General features: G+C 54.5%; 1 protein-coding gene across 1 annotated transcript; it reads right to left on the bottom strand.

Moving 5' to 3' along the window:
- LOC123935944 (testis-specific Y-encoded protein 3-like) lies at positions 1 to 3,208 on the bottom strand. The gene is made up of 8 exons (XM_045996794.1): positions 2,864 to 3,208; positions 2,019 to 2,411; positions 1,523 to 1,600; positions 1,273 to 1,384; positions 1,024 to 1,169; positions 845 to 929; positions 491 to 560; positions 1 to 151 (listed from the first exon to the last, which is right to left on the bottom strand). Exons 1-8 carry the CDS (start codon positions 3,206 to 3,208, stop codon positions 1 to 3), a joined length of 1,380 nt encoding a protein of 459 aa, XP_045852750.1.
- Positions 3,209 to 11,214: the final 8,006 nt, after the last annotated feature.

Here is an 11,214-nt window from a genome sequence, read left to right as displayed (position 1 = left end):
TCAATCGGCCTTGGGTTTCTCCCCAGCACCAGACTTGAGGTGTTCCCTGTTCGAGGGACAAGGCTGATCATTCAGCTCCATCTGAAGGTTCTGGATCTTTCCAGAACAAGTGCAAGGCTTTTGCATATTCATCTCAACATGCTGAAGTTCCCTGGGAGAGACGGATACACAGACACAGACACACATGCACACAGGCACACATGAGGAGGCTGGTGAGTATACTCTATGGGCCATTCACAGGTTTGCTTGAAGGTTTCAAGGCCCTGTCGGGGAACAGAGGTCATTCTCCCCTGCCCCTCTCCCCAGCCCTTGATGGTGACCACCCTACATTTCCTCCACCCACGTAGCAAATATATCTGTGCATGCTGGCCCTTGTTCTCTGGGTGATTGCAGTGGGCACAGGAGGCTGCCCATGGAGATGATTGGGAAAACTGTACCGATGAACACAGAAAAGTAACGGGGTGATGCATGAGCCTTTATATCACGGTACCCAGACATCTCTGCCAAGGGTGGCAAGAGGCACTTAGGTGGGCTCAAAGCTGAGGCGGTGGCTAGGAGACCTGAGGGCAGGAGTTCATGGCTGGGGAATGGCACTTCCCGTAAGGCAGCTGCTGAGCCAACTGCTTCTCCAGCTCTGCTCATTGGTGTTACCTGATCCGCCCGCCTCAAGCTTCCCAGGCTGAACTGGTTTGACACCGCACTCCCTGACTCATGGTGATGCCGTTTGGACACGGGGTCACCACCTCTTGAGTGTTCCTCGAAGCCTCTGTTTCTTCATTTGTGAAGCCCAGCTCCCACGGAGCCCTACGGAGCATTTTCCGCACCCACGTACTGGGAGTCTCACCTGCCCTCCTCTCAGTTCCCTCTGCTGGGGCCTTCTTCCTCACGTAGTACTGCAGGGGATTGGGCCACAGGTCGTCCATGAGGATCTGGCAGGGGAAACGGGGCAGGGCTCAGATGCCCATCCCAGTCCGCTGGGGAACACAGCCGGGTTCATGTGCGCAGTTCGTCACAGGGACCCACCTCAGCTATCCTGCTAGACCCCGCAAAGCTGTGGTCCGAGAACCAGTTGAAGAAGTTAAGGCTGCTGTTGTGGTGTCTGCGCCTATAAGCCTCCCGTTCATAATTCCGGTGCCACTGGATGGGAGTGGAGTGAGACGGCTCGTACCCTGCAGGAAGATGGGTCTGTGAGAAGGCGCTGGATGAGGCATCAGGTTCAATCAACCGTGCCGCCTCCACCTGCTGCCGCCCATCCACGCAGAGGCCCCTTACCAGCAGCCCTGAGGACATACTCCTTCTCAACGACTTCATTGCGGAAGTAGGAGTTCTTGCGAAAGAAGAGCAGGATCTTGCGGCGATCACGGGGAGACTCGAGGTCCTCCACCTGCCGGGCGGCAAAGTGGGGGAGAGGGTTGAAATCTCTGTCCGGCAGACCCTTCCCCTCCTGGCCCTGGGGAGGGGTCACTTCCGTTACCCGCTCCTCTCCCCTCCCGCAGGCCGGCCTCCGTCTCCCAGGCCAGACCTTCAGATCCGTCATGGAGCCAAGTATGCCTTTATCTTGCCCACTGATCATGGCTGACATCTGCGGGTGGTTCACAAACTGCTTTGCGTCAAGGACTCTGCAAGGGCTGGAGATGAGAGAGCTAGAACAACAGGGCCAGCCTGGGTGGCAGGTGGGCCCTGCATCCCCTCTCCTCCCACTGGGACCCACTCCACCTCACAGATTGTGTCAAGGCCCCCTGGGCCCGCGCACGGCCTGCTGCATTAGGCAGTTAGGTAATTCCCTGCTGGGCACTAACACAGAAAGCTGGGAATCGTAGGTGAACATCCCTCCTGCACCATGACCCCCTCCCCGGCACATTGAGGGCAACCTGCAGGCCCCACGAGGGACCCCACCCCACTCTCGTGATCCCCGAGGCATGAGCCAGGCCACCACAACGTGGGCCCCCAGCCACAGGAGTCTTCTGCTCTAGCCGGGCCACATCGGGGGTCCCTCCACAAAGGTATACGAAGGATACGGCCTTGGCCCAGAAGCCAGGGATGCCCCGGATGAGGGCGCTTCGGGGGTCCAGGTGATGCCGTCGCCTCTGACAGAACCTGAGCTTGAGCCCGGAGTAGGCCCTACTGGCGTCCTTGTTCATGGGCTCCAGCTCTGACTGCAGGGCCTCAAGAGCCTGGAGTGGGGGCGGGGGTGGTCCTGGCCGTGCCCCTGGCTGTTCTTCCCCTCCCTGCTTCTCCTGCAGCTCCTGCGCTTCTCCCTCATTCTGGCGCTGCTCCCAGGCCTCTTCCCTCCCGTCTTCGTCCTCCTCCTCCTGCACAGGTACCTCTGCGACCTCATCCTCATCAGCCTCCTCATCCTCCTCCTGCCCCTTCTCTTCCTCAGCCTTTTCAGGCTTCTCCACCTCCTCCACCTGCTCCTCTTCCTCAGTCTTCTCTTCCCCCTCAGGCTCCACCTCCTCCTTCTCAACATCCTCAACCTCCCTCTCCTCGGCCCTGTCAGCCTTGGGCTGCTCAGCTTCTTCGGCTTCCTCCTCAGCCTCCTCCCACTCCTGCTTCTCCTCCTCTTCTGCCACCTCTTTCTCCATCCCAAGCTCGTCTTCCTCCTCCGTCACCTCCTCAGCTTCTCTAGCCTTCTCCTCTGCCTCCTCTTCCTCCTCCTGTGGCTCCCCTCCCTCCTCTGTCCCCTTCTCCTCAGCCTCCTCCTCTGTGGGCTTCACATCCTCAGTCTCCTCCACAGGTTCCTCCTCCTCATTCCCAACTCCCCTTCTTCCTCAGCTTCCTCGCACCCATCTGTCTCCTCAGCCTCCTCTTCCTCCCCATCCTCCTGTCCCTTCTCCTCAGCCTCCTCCTTGGACCCCTCAGCCTCCTCCTCGGACTCGTCAGCCTCCTCCTCAGACTCCTCAGACTCCTCTGGCTCTTCGTCCTCCTCCTCTGTTTCCTCGCCCTCCTCTTCGATGCCGTCGACCTCCTCCTCAGTCTCCTCTCCCTCCTCAGCCTCCCCCTCTTCCTCAGCCTCACTCTCAACCTCCCTAGCCCCGTCATCATCGTCCTCCTCCTCTTCAGACTCCCCGGGGCCCTCCGCCACCTCGACCACCACCAGTTGCCACACCAACATTAGGTCATCCACCACTAGCACAAGCTCCACCACTAGGGTGGCATCCTCTCTCTCCCAACGGCCTTCCTCTTCCTGCCCAGGCTCTGCCGCCATCCCCACGCCTAGGCCCAGCGGCACCTTCGCCTCTCTTCTGGGGGTGGGGTATATGTCTGCGGACAGCCGCGTCCTCATGGACCCCTCCCTCGACTGAGTTGGTCAGGATTTGGGGACAGTCCCGCGTCCCATGTGACCCCAGCGGGGGCAGCTGCTGAGGAACGGAGCAGGAAGGGTGAGCACGCGGCTCCCGCAGGCGGCCAGGCAGCGGAGCTCTGCGGCCCAGCGAAGCGTGGACGTCAGCCGTCTCCTCCCAGAAGCCACCTTCTGGAAGTCTGGGACGCATGCGCACAAGGCCTTGGGGCCAGGAGGCCACGGGGCAGAGGTGGAGGTGGCAGGCATGCGGCCTTGGCGCCAAGGAGGCCTGATCCACGCCCAGGACAATGGCAGGACCCCAGGTCCAACCAGCGGCAAAGCTGTGAGCGTGCCCGCCACAGGCCCCGCCCCTCACCCCCTGCAGGAGCCGGCCAGGGAGGCAGCCACTGCGCCTCCTCCAGGGTGGCCTGGGGTTCTACCTAAGGAGCCCCGGACCCCAGTGCCCACAACCCCTTCCCCCCCATCCCGTGGCCTCCTCTGGCACGCTCTCCACCCGGTGTTTGTAGCCTGTCAATGTGAAACTGTCCCTTGCCCTTCCCCAACGCAATCCTCAAAGGCTGAGGACAACGTAAGCAAGGCGGGAAGCCTGGTCGAGTGTGCGTGGAAATGTCAGCCCAGGCATTGCAGAATAGTGCCCTTGGAGGAGACAGAGGTCGGAAGCTGTCTGCCTGTTTGGGGCATGGGCTTAGGGGGCTGGGGTTCGGCCACAGTTTCCCCCAGGCCACGTCCTTGGCTGCTCAGGTGAAGAGGGACCGAAAGTGCTCAATCCGTCTATCCGCCTGTCCTTTCCCCACGCTCTGCTCTCCCTCTTCCCCTGTCTCGGTGTTTGTCTTCAGGGCACTGTATCTCTGCTCACTCTCTGGCCACAGGGTCTCTGGAAGATACAGGCTTCGGGAACCAAGATGCAGAAGCCTGTCCGGGCACCTCCTTTCCCATGAAATAGAAGCCCTCTTCCTCTCTGTGACTAGCCACTGGTCTCATGACTAGTGAAAGGGTCCCAAGCTGCATTCCCCCCCACCCCGACTCAGACCCACATTAACACACACACACGCAGTGTGTTTGACATGGAGGACAGAGGGAGGCATGCCTTTCATGCACCCAAGGGCATACAGCAAAGTGAATCTAGATGTCCCTCCCGTGAATCAATGCCTGGGTGAACCCTGTGTAGAGGGCGGTGGGGCATGCTTTCTGCCGCCAGGTGAGTACAGTGTGCACCCTTTGGAAGGCTGGATGGCAAGAAGCTGAGACTGGCACTCAGGTGACTTGAACACGTATGCACATACCTTCATTTCTAGAGACAGAGCATCTTGTGTTGTGTACTACCAACACCGTGAATGCCATAAGAAGCGGTTCCTGGCTCGTCTGGCCTGCAGAGGAAAACACATCCTCCCTAGCCTCCCCCCTGCAGGCCACCAGGTCAGACTGTGAGCAGAACTTCAGGCTGGGCCATCACATCCCCAGTGCTGGCCCCCGCACGTGGAGAAAGAATCCGCAAAGTGTGGCTTCGGGCCGACAAAGTAGTCTTGGGGCAGTTGGCCAGTGCAAGCCAGTCTCTCCCAACAACACAGGAATGGACGGGTATCTCATACCATGTCTCAGTCATAAAAGGGTCACACATGCTGTGCCCAGGACACAGATGTACGTGTCATATTTGTTCTGGGGGTTCTTCATCCTCTAGGTGTTCCCGGCAGGTCCATACCAATTTTTGAGGCCACAGCATTTTCTGTGCCCTTGCATAGGCCTTTGGCTCTGTCTACTGTATCAGCGGTGAATGCATGGCACTATGCCATGGCTCCACTCCTAGGGTGGCTGGATGAATGCTATCGTGGGGGCAGGGAGATTGACATCCCTCACTTCTCAGTTCCAAATGTGCAGAGTTCATGCCAGCTACATTCTAAGGTGCTAGAAGTATTCAGTACAACCGTGTGCTTACACACCCATATGGCAGATGAACGTTTCTGTGGGTACCCACAGGAGCACATATATGCAGCTGGATGTAACACCACAGGAAGCGGTACACAGGCATGGCCTTCCCCGTACACACACCTGCGTATGGAAGTGAACACTTGGGCAGACCTATTCCGTCCCCGACCGGTCTTGACGTGTTTCCAGCAGAGTGGATTTCATATGCACCCCCACTGCCTTGGACTGTGGTTTCCGTCTGTTCAGCCATCATGTGGATGATCTCCATATCCACTCCCCATCCAGGGAGGCATTCATGCAATGACAGACATCTGTCATTGCCTTTGCTAGGGAAAGAACATGAGAGGGGACACAGGACAAGAGGTGTGCAGCCTGGAATGGAGACATCGTGGGAGGCCTGAGTCTCAAGTGCACCTCCCTTGTCTCTTGTCCCCGTTGCCTCGACTCAGCACACACACATTATGGGTGGTCCATCCCTCTCTTGTGAGGCCCCAGGCATGGAAGTCCAATGCTCTGGGCCCTCCAGTCCTGTAGCAAACATCTGTCTCCTGGAAGCTCTGGCCATTAGGCCCTGAAGCTGGCGGTCTTCTTCAGAAGGTGCTCTACCCTCCTGTGCCACGTATGTGTTTGCCTGAACCTGCCCTGTGTCTTTTGCCATGCTTGGGGATGGGGACCCTGCGGCCCAGGACCTTGGGGAAATGCTGTCTGCATGCTCCATGTAAGGGTCAAACTATAGGGTCTTGATTATCTGCTCCAGGATGGTGGCGAAGAAACAAGAGAGTCTGATATAGCATCTCCTAGGAGAGACCACAGAGACACAGGCAGACAGTGACATATGGATGTGGGCTTTAAGGGTTAGAGAGGATGGTGTTCAGAAGGCCAGAAATAGACACAAACTCACCCCCAGAAAGGGAAATGAAGATGGGGAATGTGAAACCGGGCACTGTCCTCACTGGTGAGGATGGCACTCAGACACTGGCCATACCTGACCTCAACAAGCCTGTAATCCAGAAAGCCCATCAACCCCCATGGATCCAGGGGGAGACCACATCTCCACAATATATGAGCTACTCTAGGTCCCAGGGTCACTGATTCTCCAGGGGTGACCAGGTTAGTGCCATTCACTTGGAACCACAACTGCAACAACAACATTGGACCCTAGTTGTAGTGTCCCAACAGGGTTGACAGTGGCCCCCTGCTCTTCAGATGCTGGGTCCTCCAGGGAGATGCTCACGAGCCACATCCCCTGGTTTGCACCATAAGTTACTTGGAGGAAACCCAATGTCCTTATGACGCAATGAACGGCTTAAGCCATGCTACCTGAGGCATGTGTCCAATCCTAAACACCTCCTTCCAGGGCAGGAAGAACATCCCCCAGTCAAGGCAGCAGGACACCTGTTCATGGGAGACACATAGGAGGTAGTAGCAGCACCATCCAGCCTTTCCTCTCCCCTTTACAGCTCAGCAGGTCCTTTCTGAAAGCCCTGAAGAGTGAGCTGCAGAGGGCTCCAGGGAAAGTGGTTGGCATGAGCACAGCACATTCTAGGGACCTCCGGGTCTGGATCCCAGCTGGCAGACCCACTGCAACCCTCAGTATCCCTGGGACATCACCTCAATCTTGTCAACACGATGAATTCTAGGGACCGGGCTTGGGGGAGCTGTGAGGCTGCCCTCTAGCTTAGGCATCAAGGAGATGAGAACACATGACAATGGCCCAAACAGTCCTCCTTTGGCCCATTGCTCTCCACCACCCTAGCATTCTCCCTGAGGGGCTGTATCGGACTTGAGATGCCCAATGCTGACCAACAGTGGGTGGACCTACTGATGTTCAGGCCTGAACCATGATGCTGGCAGGGTTCCTGAGCTTAAGGCCAAACCTACACATAGCTGTTTTGGCAGCCAGGAGGGAACACGGTTCCCCAGGGAAGTGAGGTCAGGACTCCAAACAGCCTGAGTGTCAGCATAGCACCACAGGGGCCACTGGAAGACTCAGCCAGGATCCATTTATGGGCAACAGAGAGATGTTGTGCACATGTCGCAAGGTTCCAAGCCAAGCTGAGTGCTGGCAGTGTGGAATGTCAAAGAGGCATGAGATCAGGGTGGGCCAGGGCAGGGGAGGTGTGCTCAGGACTGGGGGAAGTGTTGCTTGGAAACCCCTGTTGGCTCAGGGAGCAACAAGCTTGGTGTCCCTCAGTGAGCAGGAAACACGTGCCTTTGGGTCCAGCTCCTCTCCTTTCTATCTTCTCCTTCTGGTACACAGGAGGTGGAGAAGACCGCCCCAAACAGGAGAAGAACAGATTCCAGGATGGCCTTTCTACCGGGAGGAGAGATCCTCGCAGGGCTCTTTCCTCTGAAGAAATGTGCTGCTCGTGGATTCTTTCTTATTCTTTGGTGCCTTTGGCTAATCAGCACAGATGCGGGTACAAGGTTTTAGCCTCTCTGTAACACAGACTGAGACCCCTAGGTTTTCCCACACCGGGGACCATCCGTGCAAGCCACAGAGATGGATGGTGCGCTTGACACAAGCCGGCCAGCTCCCACCCCTCCACCCTTGCCTTGGCCCATGTGCGTTTTGCAGCGAGAGGGGACACAGGACCCTGAGTAACCATGGAATGCACATGAGGTCTGTATGTCAGGAGGTAAATGGCTGTACTCTGCCACTGACCCCTTTCTCCATAGTCAGCAGAACTGGAAATACCGTAGTCCCTCTTGGCTCACCAGGGCCTACCAACACCCTCATACACATGTGAGCCGATCCAAATGCTTGGACACACAACACACACACTCATACATACACACACTGTCGTCTCACACAGGCATGCATGGGAACAAACACACTCATACTTACACATTCTTGTAAACAGACAGAGACATGGAACATGCACACATTTGGTCATTCGAATACACACACATGATACCCACTGATACACATGATCTTTGAGACACACTCATGGAGATGGGCACACACACACAAACACACAAGTACACATGTATTCCCACACCGACAGGCACCACTCACACATATACACACAGATACACATATGTGATAATGCAAACCCACCGAACACCCTACTCAGACACTCACTGATACCAATCTCAGGCATGCACACCAGCCCTCGCCAGACACACAGCTGTGCTTGCAAACACAAACACACAGAAAGCTCTCACACAAGGTCTCCGTCACAGGCATACATATTTCCCACTGCATGAAAAGGCATACACACCTACATTTGAGAACACACCCCCCCAAAACATCCATGACCTCTTGCAGGCAGACATACACAACTAGCCCCGGCCCGTGTGCACGCGTGCACACACACACCCACACACACCCCTCAAGATACAGAAACATATAGAAAATACACTCTCTGCATCATTCAGGATTGCAAACGTAACCATTCACATACACACAGACATGCACTCACACACACACGTACGTGTTCATGCAAACACACCAAACATACTACACACACTCATGCATGCATCGCCATCAGGTATGCAGCCATGTTCTCACAAGCACACGGCTGTTCTTGCAAGCACAAACAAGCATACAATGCACACAATATCTCTGGCACAGCCACACACAGTTGACCAGCGCGTGCACAAGCGCACGCACACACACACACAAATACATGTGTGGGCCTGAGAACACGCACATTCCAAAACACCCACAGTCTTTGACACAGGCATGCACAGCCATCCCCCACACAGATTCATTCACACACACCCCTGAGGATACAAAAACATGTAATAAAAACACATATCTCTCTCGCACAGAATATACACTTAACTGCTCAAACACATCCACCCACCCACACACACAGAAACATGCTCACCAAACCCACAAGCACTCACTACACACCTGAGACATCCGGCTACAGGCATGCATTCTGAGTCCTGCAATAGTACACAGAAGCGCACATGTAAACACAGACCCACAACACACACCAAAGCTCTCCAGCACGACTGCAAGCACACAAGGCACTGGAGCAACATACACATACATGTGGCTTATAAAACACAAGACACACAACAAACACAGGGTCTTCCACACAGAGGCATTCACAATTTTCCAGTCACATTCACATACACACACATGACTTCATACACACAGAGAGACCACACACATACACACATTTCCTGACAGAGTTATGCGTGTGTGGCTGTGTGATGCATGCACCTGTATTCATGAAAAGCACAAACATGCATACAATACGTACACACACAGACACCAAACTCACGGTGTCCAACATTGAGGCATGCACAGGTGGAAATACACACACACACACACATCTCTGGATTCACCAAAGATTACTAATGCAGCCCCAACCCTATTGCCATAGTAGGAGTTCTTGCAAAAGAAGAGCAGGATCTTGTGGCAATTGGGGAGACCTGAGTTCTTCCACCTGCTGGGCAGCAAGTGTGGGGGGAGAGTGTTGAAATCTCTGTACAACAGATCCTTTTCTCTCCTGACTTCGAGGAGGAATCTCTTTACCATCTCCTCTCCCATCCCCCAGGCTGGCCTCTGTCTCCCAACAAAGACCTTCAAATCCCTCATGGAGCCAAATATGCCTTCTTCTTGCTCACTGATCATGGCTGACATCTGGGGGTGGTTAACAAACTGCTTTATGTCAAGGACTCTCTGAGGGCTGGAGATGAAAGAGCTAGAACAACAACCTAGCGACCATTAGTTCTGAGCATTCCCTGAATGGGCCTGTACCCGAGACAGCAGTTCTGACAAAGACAGCCAACAGATGCAGGCTCCCTGGACCAATATCACTCATGGTTTTAGTGGCACGGGGGTGAAGAGACAAGTAGGCATGTTGGGCAACCACAGAGACAGTAATGGGGGTGGGTGAGCACCCCCTGAGGGAGGTTGCACTGTTCAGTGGAGTTTGCAGAGGGGAGTCTGTGTGTTCTGGATCACCCAGAGGGGAGTAGACTGAGGCTTCCCTCTGAGGTGGAGGTCTGGGTGCAGTTTGCTGTCCACTAAACCTCGAAAAAGTCAAAAAAAGCCACCAAAGAACAAAAACCTCCAGAGAACTAAAGCCTGAAAAATCATTTTCCACAGAGCCCAGCCCCTTGAAAGGGGGCGGGATGGCTCAACCCAAGCAAGACTGACTGAAAAAGAACACAGCAGGCTCCTCCTCCAGAAGACAAGCCAAAAGAATGAGAGGACAACCACCACAGCATCCCCCCATGTAATTGTAAAACCCCAATATCAGGGGAAAACAATATATTAACCTCCTGACATGTCCCTAAAACCTGTATTTTTCATAGATACTTTTTTTTTTTTATGTTCTTCTTTTTTTTTTTTTTTTATTTTTATTTGTTTATTTACAGCATAACAGTGTTCATTGTTTTGGCATCACACCCAGTGCTCCATGCAGTACGTGCCCTCCTCATTACCCACCACCTGGTCCCTCAACCTCCCAACACCCCCACTCCCCCGCCGCCCCTTCATAACCCTCTAGTTGTTTTTCAGAGTCCATAGTCTCTCATGGTTCATCTCCCCTTCCAGTTTCCCTCAACTCCCTCTCCTCTCCATCTCCCCATGTCCTCCATGTTATTTGTTATGCTCCACAAATAAGTGAGACCATATGATACTTGACTCTCTCTGCTTGACTTATTTCGCTCAGCATAATTTCTTCCAGTCCCGTCCATGTTGCTACAAAAGTTGGGTATTCGTCCTTTCTGATGGAGGCATAATACTCCATTGTGTATATGGACCACATCTTCCTTATCCATTCATCCGTTGAAGGGCATCTTGGTTCTTTCCACAGTTTGGCGACCGTAGCCATTGCTGCAATAAACATTGGGGTACAAATGGCCCTTCTTTTCACTACATCTGTATCTTTGGGGTAAATACCCAGCAGTGCAATTGCAGTGTCATAGGGAAGCTCTATTTTTAATTTCTTCAGGAATCTCCACACTGTTCTCCAAAGTGGCTGCACTAACTTGCATTCCCACCAACAGTGTAAGAGGGT

Source organism: Meles meles, chromosome Y (assembly GCF_922984935.1).
Source record: "Meles meles chromosome Y, mMelMel3.1 paternal haplotype, whole genome shotgun sequence".
Taxonomy (NCBI): Eukaryota; Metazoa; Chordata; class Mammalia; order Carnivora; family Mustelidae; genus Meles; species Meles meles.
This window is presented reverse-complemented; position numbering and strand designations above follow the sequence as displayed.

Coding starts and splice junctions, on each gene's coding strand:
- LOC123935944 (XM_045996794.1), bottom strand. CDS start 3,208: ATGGCGGCAGAGCCTGGGCAGGAAGAGGAAGGCCGTTGGGAGAGAGAG. Junction 930..1,023: donor GGTCTAGCAGGATAGCTGAG/GTGGGTCCCTGT, acceptor TTCCCCTGCCAG/ATCCTCATGGACGACCTGTG. Junction 152..490: donor CCCTTGGCAGAGATGTCTGG/GTACCGTGATAT, acceptor CGTCTCTCCCAG/GGAACTTCAGCATGTTGAGA.